Consider the following 12,949-nt stretch of genomic DNA (forward strand, 5'->3'; position numbering starts at 1 on the left):
GAACCTTTTATTGTATCAATTGTCTAAAGACCTTCTTAAGTGTTGCCCACTGGAAACATGCCTTGTCTGATATTATGTACATGCTTTAACCTATAAACAGAAATGCACAAACTGGCATGCATGTCTTAGACAATAGAGAGGAAGTAGTTGTATATGTATGTATGTAGTAGCCTTTATGGGGATTACAATAGCTGCAGGTACGTGGATGTGAGTGGGGTAAAGAATGAAGGTGGGTACATTGTATCCAACAGAAGTGGGTACACAGAATATAATCAGCTGGGACAGGATGTCCACTTCTTACCCCAGAATTAGATGTTGACAAAACAAGTCTTGTGTTTGTTTTGATAAGTGGTGACCATTGTTAAGGGCTGGTGCTTGCACCCTCACCCTGTAATGAGAGAACACCTTTTGCAGGTGTTTTGAAATGTTCCCGAGTAACAATGCCCGGCCTGCCTGAATGTGCACTGTCAGATCAACATGTCAAATCCTTGTTACCACCGCTGCTGCAACTGCATATGAAATATCACCTGGCTGCTTAGCCTGTGCATGACCTTGAATTTGGATAGATTTCTGTTTGAGTACTGAGGGGAAGTTGTTTAAGCAGCATAAACAGATTAGTCAATCCGATCATGCCAGTAACAGTAGTGGAGAAAAGACCACTAGATATACCTACGTTGGTATGAAAAGATGAATATATTAATGATATAATGATCTACAGAACTTGTGAGAATTCAACAGACTCAGTGGGTAGAATGAAAGCCACAAATGTGGTCAACCTTGAAATTGAAGGCAGGATGTTCTGATGCCCTTGCATTAGATGGGACATGCTCACTGACCTGACCCTACACATACATGTACATGAGGTAAAATGCTGCCTGAGCAAACAAGGCAATTACTGTATCTCACAATACTAGATAAGAATGCTTTAGGACATCCCGAGAATTGAATCAAGCAAAGGCCTACAGAGCAACATCAAATGTGGAGGGAAGAAAGAAACTCATTGATTTTATAATTCACATTTACCATCCAACAGTGACCAGTAACCTTCTTGCCTAGTTACCATGTCAGAGGTGATATAAGGGAGAGCCTGGAGCCAGATGTGCCTATCAGATGTGGCTGCCCGGCTGCGACCTGATCCCTCCATCAATATATGCCCCAATTTCAAGGTTATCAGCTAATGGAAGCAGACCTTTCATGATGAACGGTTATGTTCCCTGTAGTCTTGACTCTTGAAGTGAACAAGGTTTTGCACTCTACTACCATATTCTGTAAAGCCTCTGATACACTGATATACCCGATATGGCTAGTGGTAGGCCCACTGCTGGTCAAGGAGAGCCATTGGAAGGCATGTAAGATTTCATAGTGGTTTATGTTTAGATTAAACTACATGTCCCTGGGGTTTTGAATTTAGATTAAGCCTTGAAGTAAAAAAATGTGCGGGTACATATGTATTTCTGAAAAGCAGAATATTATAATAGAATTGATTACATCTCTCGCACTGACAGCAGTTCATTGTGGAATGAGTATTAAATTAATCAATTGTCAAATTAGGATGGTAATACTATGGTTTTGCTTTTGAGTGATATGTATCATGGTAGATTTGCATAATATGGAATTGAAGATCATGATTTATAAATGTTGTGGATTTGATTTGATCCATTACAATTGCAACTTGTCAGCATGAATGGATATACTGAAAATAATAGATAGATAATTGTTAAGGCCACAAATGGTAGAATAATTCATGACCTCTTTATCCCACAAGGTGTTCACAATCAAATGAGTAAAGAAATTGATTTTCATATCTGTCGTGCAGCCATATATTATGCAGAGATATTATACAGTATGGCAGCTGTAATTACTGATATCATATATAATCATCAGGTTTTAAAGTAATAACATGCTGGCTTAATTTGATATATACTGATTGTTCATGCAAAGTGGTATCTGACCGTCATAGAGGTTACAAATGGTGATCTTCCCATTTATATGATTATAGGAAAAGTAATTTCTTATTCTATGCATTGTGGTCACTCAGCATCTCATTCAGTAAAGTGTAAATTAAGAATAATATTCATCTCTTACTTTTACAGCTATTGTACCTTGAATGGCAAAGATTCGGCTATCTGTGATATTTTGAAAACTATTATGAATTTTCAAAATGATGATGGTGAATATTGTGAATATTCAAGGATAGCAAAATAACATTGCTGCCTAACATGTAAGTTACTTACTATAGAAATATGACATTGTGCTGGACCATGTCTACCACATTTGAGTTTGTATAGCCCATTTTTCGTCGCCCTTAATCCCAAAATCTGTTGTAATAACAAGTCTTAGGTTCAAGGTCAAGATTCTGTCTATTTTAGGATCTTGCTATGCATGAAGACTTGCTACCTGAAGAGTTGCAGGAATACCTGCTTACTTACAGACAGACTGTGACCGTATTGGTATATCTTGCGCTGTGGAGGATATGCAAGTTGGTCTGGCAGGTAAATGGACAAGTGTGCTGCCCTATAAACATGGCCGTGATTCATTACATCCAGTGGGTATCAGCACCTACTACCACTGCTCTGGTTTCCTCATTACCAGCGCCTATTTTGGGATCAACATACCTAGTTCAAGTGTTACATTTTCTCGGCCACCTCATGGGGCTGTGATTGGCCTCACAAAGCGATGGCACATTGACTTTTTTGTTTCCATGACATTCCTGCAGCATGGCATCACTCCTACTTGGCTTTCAGGGCCTGCCAGTACACACACTGAGTCAGCTGGTGTCACGCTGCGACAGACAGGGAAACAACCAACCACTCACATTCTGCAGATGTAATATCTATATTTGTGAAAATTTTCCATATTTATCGGACCATTGCCACATAGAGACATAGGAAGATCTCAGAGTTAGAGGGCAATATGGTAATATAATTTTGAAGAGTAATATACGTGTTGACATTGGAGCACATCCTCTTATTCATCTTCCTGCAGGAATATAATGTACACAATGGTGGTCTTGTTACTTGGTTGCTTGTTGGTAAATTGTATGATTATAAAACCAAGCATACATGTATGACCGAGAATTACTTGTTAGGCTACATGTGTATGGTATACTGTTTGTACACCTGGCACCTGTATCAGTCTGCATATCTGGAAATGTGGTTTTGAAGTAGTTTTCCATGAGTCTCTTCTGTAGTAGCAAAGTGAGTTTGATGCCAAGTTTATCTGAAATTCTGTATGCATCAGAGAATACTAAATAGCAGTGTTAACCTCCACTACCAAGCTTCAAACATACACATGAAAAGCCCCTTTCCTACCGTAAAGATCTCCATTCTGTATCATATTCTCTCTCAGGCTCATTTCATCCACAGGTGATTGGATTTTGCAATGAATTATGGGTATATCTTCTTACATCATGAGGTTGTCTGGCACATGGCATTTCAATCAGTGCTGCCAATGACTGCAAGTGTGCCAACATGTCAAGTCAACTGCCATGTCATTCTGTGTGGTACACAATGATGGCAGTGTTATGTCTGTGCTATGAGCGGGGCATTGAACAAGTCCTGCAAGCAGGCTCAACATTTATGTGCAGCCACCAGCAGGTCAAACCCATATAAGGAGAAGACCACATGGTCGCTCTAAATCAAGTCTACACTCTACCATGCAGGCACTTGAGTCTGTGAAAGTTGGAGGCAGTATTGTTGGAGTGATTTAGCGATGATCTGCTGTGGGTGTGTGGATAACCGTCATTCTATTCCATTCCCAGTAAGTAGCTTTGTGCTGAGACACAGAAATGAATGTAGTCATATATCTAAACCATGTCGATTCTGATGTTGTTTCTCTTCCGATGTGTTTCAGATGCAGGAGCTGGAAAGGAGAGTGCAGGAGGCTGATGCCAAGGCAGATAAAGCAGAGGAGCAGGTGGGTAACATGTCTATATGTGTAAAACTACTGATATTTAGATGAGGCAATAGATAGCATTATGCAAACAAACTAGACTGCATTGATGAATGCTGGACATCCAGGCAGATGAATGAGATGATATTTGTTGTAGAATGAATCATTGCAACTGGATTGTGTGATTGGACGAATACATAGATGTTCAGGTGGGGGTTGGGGTATTTTTTTTATTGAAGAGGAGATGTCTTATTTGGGATGTCTGTATATTATCGTCCATAGTTTATGCAGTTGTAGTGCTTCATTCTGTTGCAAAGACTCCGCGAGTCTTGATAATTCGAAGTGAACAAACCATCATTCATCCACTGCATTACAGTTGAAACTATACACTGCCTACACTGATATAAACTCTTAATGGCATTGCTGTCTACTGCTGTAGTTTGCATATGTGCTTTCATCTACAAGTTTGTACAGTTACATACTGTAAGTCAGTCCCCACATGTAGAGCAGTGAAGTGGTGACTATACAATGTAGTTATGTACCAGGCTACCAGCCATACTTTGTACCTTGTACAGTTGTTGTGCAATAAAATTATCATTATCATGTAGCTGCTGATTCAGCCTCAGCTGTACAAGTACTGGAACCAGGAATACCAAAAAAATTTAAGGATGCTTTCAACCTATAGAATAACTGCCTTATATGTCACAGCACACAGTTGGGCAGCGTTAAAGAAACACAGTGCTTTGCCCAAAGTATTTATGGGCTTTTATTTTCCTCCATCGTACCATGGACAGGGTAGTCCACTGGCCAAAGGAAGCATTGTTACTGGTAATTGTCAACAGGTGACATTCTGTGAAAGAAAACCTCAGCATAACCAGCCAAACAGCAATTTCATCCACAGTCCTGCCTCTAATTGGGACCCAAAAACGCTCATTAAAGAGAAGTTGGCAAGTGGCCTGGTTTGTCAGGCATGATGGCCTGCTGAGCGCTGTGTGGATGGGTGGGCAGCACCTTTGCTCTACTTTTCACCACAATCTAGAACTTAACTAGCCTGAGTACCAGCCTTCGTAGTGACCGCTGGTTTAAAAAAAAAATCGCTTGCTAACCACAAGCGATTGTTTTTGAGCCAGTGGTCACTACGGAGGCTGGTACTCAGGCTAGAACTTAACAAGTAGACCAACAATTGTTTCATTACTATTTATGCAGCTTTGGATTAGATATTGATACTGAACTCTCAAGCATTCAGTAACCTGAATGTCTTTATCACAAAATATATGAAATATCTTCAGCTTCAATAAAGACTTTTTTATAGGTCAGTATCTACATAAATCTGTGTAAAACTGCTGGTGGGCAAAACTAATAAGATAATCTTTATTTCAAAGACAAAGAAACATTTCCATCTGTTGTATGAAGTACATAGCTATTAAATGCCACATGATGTAACAGTAAAACATCAGTTTTGTAATTGGAGTTGATATAAGCTGCACTGCTGACCACTAGACTGCTGTTGACATACATGTACAAATTGTTTCTAGATCTATGTGTAATGTTGTATTTTTCTTTGCTTTGGAAGTCCTCCAACTTCCCCCAACATGGCAGATCAGGAAGGCCCTCCCACTTAGAACCACCTGGGTAGCAGGTTTTGTTCCACCTGTTGGGACTATACGTCAAACATTACTTGTTAAGTATATAGCCAATTCATTTTTTTAACGTCTGTGCCAATTCCATATAACCTTCAACCTACTATGGTTGATGCTACAGCTCCAGATTGGTACTGGTACATATGTATGCTGGTAACTCAGTTTGCTGTAACCTGTCATTGTTGAAGGCCAGTCATTTACTTGTTCTCACCCAGCTATTCTACTTGCTTTCAATATGTTGCTTTCCTTCCTCTATTTGATTTTCTGAGGCAATCCCTTGTCTGCCATCATCACCAAAGCATGTCTAGTCTTTTCCTTGATCCAAAACTTCCTGTGGCCTCTGTTGGCATCCATGATAGCTGACATCATCTCATGGTCACATTTGTGGGAGAGGCTCTGCCCACCTGTTATGTCTGTTATCTCAGCATAACCAGGCTGAATCTGGCAGACAGGTGGAAACTGTCCAACTTTTTGGTGGTCTTAAGTCTTGGACATATAACTTCCTTACATCTGAATCCCTAGAAGCTTTATCAGCAGATTAAGGAGTGAACATGAGGTGGCCGGGTAAAGCTATTGTTACACTCACTTACAGAGATAGACAGATGTGAAAGCACTCCATTCTTGCTACAATGATTCTGATCTTTGTTACTTTGTTACCTGTAAGTCTTAAAGGTTGTAATGCTGTACAAGGTTCAGATTACTAAGTACAGAGCAGTTGCTAGTGTACTGCCTGGTTAGTAGTCTTGCAAATCATCATCATCTTCATCATCATCATCCATTTGTGAGGGACCAGGCTCAAGTCCTGAACAAACTCCCTCCATGTTCACTGTTATTTCTGTTACTCAATATGCACTCTGAGGTTTTGAATAAAAAAAAAAGAAGATATAATCTAACCATAGAGAGTTTTGTGGCTCAGTGAGAAAGTAGGGGGAGTGACTTTTTGCTCTGAGTTTTGGCAGGGGAGGTGGAGGGTTCTTGCAAGGTTAAACCCATTACATAGCTTCAAATGATCATGGGAGATCTCTTGTGGTAACAACTCGCTTCAGATGGTGCTCAAACAGGAGGAAATGGCTAAATCAGAGTAACTTTGGAAGTCCTGAGGGATGTCACAGTTTCCACAACAGAACTTTCACTCCACTAACCTGAGCAACAGCTGAAGTTGAGTGAGTGGGTGATGTCAGGCCTTGTTTGGGGTGCCAGCCGCTGGGGGAGACTGTGTGGGTGGAGGAGGAATGCTATGGGAAGGCTGATAAGGATAAGTTCAAGAGATTTTATCAGGTTCAAGCACATGTTTCCTGCAGGATGATTGGTTACATGCTGTTGTATTCTGGGGGAGAAAACATTACTGACCTCAATACCTGTAACCCTGCCCCAGTGACCTCTATTAGACCGAATATATGTCCATCCTGAAATTAATTATTGTGGAAGGTAAGCCTGTGAAGATGACAAGAGGTTAGCAGAAGGAGGAGAAGCTGCCATGTAGCATATGGACTGACTCTCCATGATAATTAGATGCTGTTGATGGATTTGTGGTTTCTTTGAACTTTTGGGAAGCAAACACTATGCTGCTTATAAAGTTATATCAACCCAAATAAGATTGTCTTCTTAGATTTATGAACTTTGTAATTTCTTTTTGTTCTATTTATAATAACCCATTCTTGAATTGTTTCCCATCTAGTTACCATTGTGTCGTTTCATTGCAAGATTTGTATCTCTGTATTCCAAACTTAATGCATTCTGAGTACATGTAACGTTATGTCTGAATCATACTGTGGGTGTGTACACAAAAGACTGTGGTGAAAGGGAAAATGCGAATTTGGCCTGCTTGACTCTAAGTAACCTCCTCGATGAGCTGTTTTGACCATGATGTGTAGTTAGAGGAGTCAGAAGCACCATGTACAGACTATACAGGAGAATCAGTGAAAAAGGTAAACAGGAGTGTTTGTGTAGCTGCTGGCAGGAGGGTCACACCTGTCTCCTGGTATGTCACTCAAGACCTAGCTCTACTGACAACCCACCTCCTGCAAAGGATCATCCTTTCATACATACATATATACATGTATATCTGTACATGTACCGTCTGTGGCAATGGATTTTGTAAAAAGATTCAAGTCAAGGTACTGTACAAGGTTAACTGATTCACAAATTGATCGCCTTCTTGATACACAATATTTACTACATTGCTATTGGAGATGGAATACTGCATGATAAAACTTTGTGACAGCTATCCAGAGTATTAGAATAAACCTTATTGCATGGGAGTTGTCACTTTCAGTTGATAAAGCTATATATGTTTCATAGTTTTATTACCTACATCGATATATTATTTGAAGGGTTATTTGAAAGACAATTTGAAAGACTTTGAAATTATTCAAAAGACAGTTTATTTCAGAATAGTATTTTAGGAGAGCATTCACTACTGATTATAGCTTAGCAGGCTCTCCTTGATAAACATCTCATCTTAGATGGACTGTTTAAATAATGCACCTCTGGTGTGATCCACAGGTTGTTTGAAAAAACGTCTTGGCATACTTTCAAGCTACTGTACTTTGATATTTGTAAGTGGTGAGTCAACCGAGAGGTTGTGTCTGTGTAGGAAGTCCTGGAGACACTGACAGCTGTACTAGGGGGAAGTTAGTCCCAGTTGTTGCTACAGTAGATTCACCATTGGGCAACCAACATTTGTGATCACGCAACTGTCAGAGCAATTGTAAAATTTCAGTACAGGGAGTAGTCTGTGTCCCTTTGAAACTTGGTGATAGCTGTTATTGTGTAGTCCTCCTTATTTTGATTTCTATAACATAGACATAGAGAGTACCAAAAGAACTGAATACCAAAATCCACTGTTAACTGTTGATATCAGTTCTGTAGTGGTTTATAGATACAATAAATTGTGCATGTAGCAAGGACATACCTCCTTCAGAATCAGCCTGTCCCAGACATGGATCAATATGAAGGTGACCTATCTGACCCTTACTTCTACCCTGTACTGTTATATTACCATCCCCTGCTTAGTCTATCGACTGGTACATAAGTATATGAACTGCAGGTCAAAGTAGAAAGCCCCTGGCCCTATATCCATCTTTAGAATTTGTGGTATCACAGTCATTTCAGCTGAAGTTAAATTGAATTGAAGGCCTACAGTATGATTTGCTGGCTAATGGAGGATGCTGCCCTCTCCATTTCCCTAAAGGGTGGGTGCCAATCCAGCACGTATATCTACAGTTAATTCCGTCAGGTGGTAAAATGTCATTTTGACTTGTCATAGAATTATTATAGATTAAAGTTAGAAGGCAACATTGTTGCTTTTAAACGGACATTGTAAAAGAGGTGCTACATCTGATTCTATCAAGGTTCATTGTAAGGTACCTAGCTGAAGAACCAAAGCAGGAAATGCAACTAAGACAGTATCTCCCTGGCAGCTTGTTAACCAGTCCTGTATTGATCAAACATGAAAGGCAATCCCTCCCTTCATGATATATGTACCCAAAGTTAAGATGAATATCTGTCATCAAAAACTGGCATTTTTCGCTTCAGGGTGTGATGGCATGCCCTGGCAAGAGTATTGCCCAGTAATACACAATATTGATATTCAGTACTACATTCTATGTGTGCAGGTCAAACTTAAAGATTACATTGCAGCTGATGTTTGTGTCCTTGTGGTAGGCTCATAGTTTGTTCCTCCGTGTTCCTCAGGTACGGGTGATGGAGCAGAAGCAGGTGACCCAGAACATCGACGTGCGGCAGTCCACCAGCGCTCTGTTCGTGCGCATCCAGGAGCTGGAGACAGCCTGCAGGGACAAGGATGACATCATCCTCAAGTTGGAGATACAACTGGAGGAGCAGGTAAACTTTCACTTTTATCTTCATCCCTGTCATTAGCATTGTTGTCATTTTCAGGTCCATCATGTATTACTCTTTTTTTTTTACTTTTGAAGAACTCTAATGATGTGAAAGCAGCTTTGAAGGGTAGAATAGAAACTATTGAATAGGAAGAAAGAAACCCTTATCTTCAATTCTCTTACCTCATTAGACAAGACAACAGGTCAGAACATGTTTACTTTCTCACACCTGTTTCAACCCACCAGGTACACTGAATTGTTTTAGCAGCAACCCTGTTGACCTGTTAGTAAAAGAGAAGGATTAATTATACTGAGGAATGCACTAATCCATGTCAAGGTTGTTTAAGTAGTATGACTAGTTGCTAGAGCTCTTTAAGATTATCTTCAGTTGACAAATTCTTGAAAATCTGCATCAGTGGTTTGACGGCACCGTGCAGTTTGTAGTCGTGGACAAAGTAATTAAATCTTCAGCAGGAGGTTTGCTCCCCTCCTCGACTGCTGTCACCTGTGTGAGCACCTGGTCACACCCCCATGTCTTACAAGTTTACTCAAGGATTATATCGTGTAGTCTCCTCAAGTGGTCATCCTGCCATGTGTACTGACCTTAAATGCAGAAAACCAGAGGCAAACAGTGGCTAATTAGATGTACCTTAAGCCATGTGAGTAAATGTTTCAATTCAGTTACTGCTCAGACAACAACACATTGTAAAAGACATGAATTCCAGCCACTTGTGGAAGTCCAGGACAATAGGGGAGAATGTGAACTAGACCAGAGTTTCAGGAAACTACAAATGTGGCTACTGACACTGACACCTTTCCTGTTAATAAGAAGTCATGGTCCTGGCCTACTACAAGTTAGGAGATCAGGTAAATGTAAACACTGAAGCCACAAGTATTCACAGGGCCACTGATCCCAACTGATCTCCAACTATAGATAACTATATATCCTGTCCTTAACTTGCTTTCTGTGAATCAAGGTGGAGAATGATAGCCTTAAAGAGTTGTGTATTATTACTGTATTATCTTGGAAAGAGTGCCCTAACCATACAGAATTGAAAGACATGTCTCCCAACAAGGGTCTGAAGCTCTAAGTTCATGAATGACTCTTATTCAATGAGTACAGCTGGCACCACATGTATTCTACACTGTAGATGACTTGTACCAGTGTACATTTTACTGGTATTTGAGAACAATTCAGAGAAGGAACTTGAAGTGGTGGGCCTTGGAAGTTGTCAGGATGCGCTGTACCCACAAATGTTGGCAGGACTGCTGCTAGTTCTTCCTTTGGGGATATGTAATTCTGCAACCTGTCATAATTCAGTTTACAAGTTCACCAAGGCCAGGAAATAACTTGTGCCGGTCTAAACCTGATAAAGCATTCCTTTCAGGAACATTCTAATGAGTACTGATGTAATGAGGTAGTAAGGTCATGCAAGGACAAGGTCTCAAGTTTCTTCCCTATGCATGTGCCTAAGAGTAAGACTTAACAAGCTGTGTACCTAGCCCTTTGTGATGTTTATTTGTGAGGTCCCAGACCTGACACCTGTTATGTCCTCCATGGCTGGAGCTAGTATTTTTTCTGTAACAGTTTGCCAAGGATTTACATGTTTCCTTGTGGAAGGGCTGACTTGACAGTGTGTCAACTTTGGGGAGGGGACTGTTTGCTCAGACCATGGAGAGCTTCCTTCTACAGTCAGCAGCCTCACTGATAGCGAGGGAAGGACTGGTACTTTTCACAAACCATGTCAAAAACAGAACATTCTTGTATATACATCTACAGTGTAGCCTTTTGTTAACATGTGACAGTTTCTAACCATGCAAGGTCTTAACTCAGGGGCAAGTGTGAAAGAATTTGGGCAAACAGTCTTACATTGAAAAGGTGACCTTGTGATGGCCGCCTGTAAAAAATGTGGTGACAGGTGTTGTTTTGATGTGTGCATTTAGATAAGGGGATTTTGACTGTAAGCCTTTAAAGTAGAGTCAGCATATCGACAAGAACAGTCTCATAAGCGACAAACAATTCGGTTTCAGGGCTGGTCATTCCACTGCAGACGCACTGACATACGTCACTCAACATCTACATGATGCCAAGGACAAAAGACAGGAAAGCAGACTGATATGCCTCGATATAAGTCGAGCTTTTGACCGCGTATGGCACAGGGGGTTAATTGCCAAACTGAAAGCCATTGGCGTGGACGGTCACGTGCTAAAATGGTTTTAGAACTACCTTACGGATAGAGAACTAAAAGCAACAATCAGTGGGAAAACTTCTACCGCCAGACTCATAAATGCGGGAGTCCCCCAAGGCTCAATCCTTGGTCCCTTACTCTTCATCATTTACATCGATGACCTGACAGAAAAGTTAACAAACACAGCAATGCTGTACGCCGACGACTCATCGATCATGAGAATCATGGAGAGGCGAGAAAGAGCCAGAGCAGCTCTGTCGCTGAACACAGATTTGCAAAAAATCCAGAACTGGGCAGATTGCTGGAATGTCCTCTTCGGCGCATCTAAGTGCAAATGCCTGACAGTCAGCAATTTAAAAGACGCAGAAGGAAACCATCCCGAACTCAACTTTATGGATACTACTCTTGCAGAGGTAGATGAAGCTGAATTGTTAGGGTTAACGATCCGAAAGGAACTGTCCTGGACACACCACATAAAGAAGATGGCGACGGATGCAGGAAAACGCCTGGGACTTCTGAGAAGAGCCGCCCCTTACCTGTCTCCACAGCAGAGAGCCACCATCTACAAAAGTATGGTACGATCCTGCATGGAATATGCCTCTACAGTTTGGATGGGAGCTTGCCCCACATCACTGGACCTGCTTGATGCAATTCAAAGAAGAGCCATAAGACTTATAAATCTCCCACAAGATGAGTTGGACAGAAACCAGATTCAGCCCCTGGGACAACGTAGAAACGTAGGGGCCCTCACTCTCCTGCATCGCATGTACAACCACAACGCTCCCTCACCACTCATCAGCCTACTCCCGGGACCGTACGTACATCGACGTGAAACCCGCTTGTCAAGATCACAACACTGCAACGCTCTGGAACCCGTCAAGTCGTCCACAACGTCACACAGAAGAACCTACCTCCCAGCCACCGTTAAACTCTGGAACTCTCTGCCACAGGACATTGTGACTCTTAAGGACAAACGCAAATTTAAGACTTGTATTAATCGCCACCTTAGTGTCCCTCGCCAGCGCCCTACTATATAGTTACGGGTCAGCTGCTAAGCTAAGAAATGGTGCTAAGCATAGAAAAAAAAAAAAAAAAGTATATTTTTCCTTCTCACCAGATTTCCTCAGTTTAAAAGCAGTTGTCAACCAGATATTCTTGCATGATTGTTACATTCAAACTTGGTATTGATATACTTTGCATATAATAACAATATACAATGTAGTATGAAAAATTATTTCCGGACCAGTACATGTGATTTTGTGTACATGTTTTTTTTTCTGCAGAAGGAACTTCGTGCTCAGGAAGGAGAGATGGTAGAAAAGAAGGCAGCTAAAATCAAGGAATGGGTTTACAACAAGCTGGGAGAGGTGAGATTAGACATGTTAGC

The 12,949-nt window shown here is 41.0% G+C and overlaps 1 protein-coding gene across 5 annotated transcripts in view; it reads left to right on the forward strand.

Annotated features, from left to right (window-relative positions):
• The window catches only part of LOC136433270 (pleckstrin homology domain-containing family H member 2-like), a 69,528-nt gene that overhangs the window by 12,024 nt on the left and 44,555 nt on the right, over nt 1-12,949 (forward strand). For 4 of the 5 annotated variants that reach the window (XM_066425297.1, XM_066425298.1, XM_066425301.1 and 1 more), the window contains exons 2-4: nt 3,853-3,915; nt 9,228-9,377; nt 12,846-12,929. In XM_066425297.1, coding sequence (XP_066281394.1) covers nt 3,853-3,915; nt 9,228-9,377; nt 12,846-12,929 — 297 coding nt within the window. Of the gene's footprint in view, nt 1-3,561; nt 3,760-3,852; nt 3,916-9,227; nt 9,378-12,845; nt 12,930-12,949 lie in introns of those variants that run through there. The other variant, XM_066425300.1, reaches the window with a different exon arrangement.

The sequence above is a fragment of the Branchiostoma lanceolatum genome, chromosome 4 (assembly GCF_035083965.1).
Source record: "Branchiostoma lanceolatum isolate klBraLanc5 chromosome 4, klBraLanc5.hap2, whole genome shotgun sequence".
In the NCBI taxonomy this organism is placed as follows: Eukaryota; Metazoa; Chordata; class Leptocardii; order Amphioxiformes; family Branchiostomatidae; genus Branchiostoma; species Branchiostoma lanceolatum.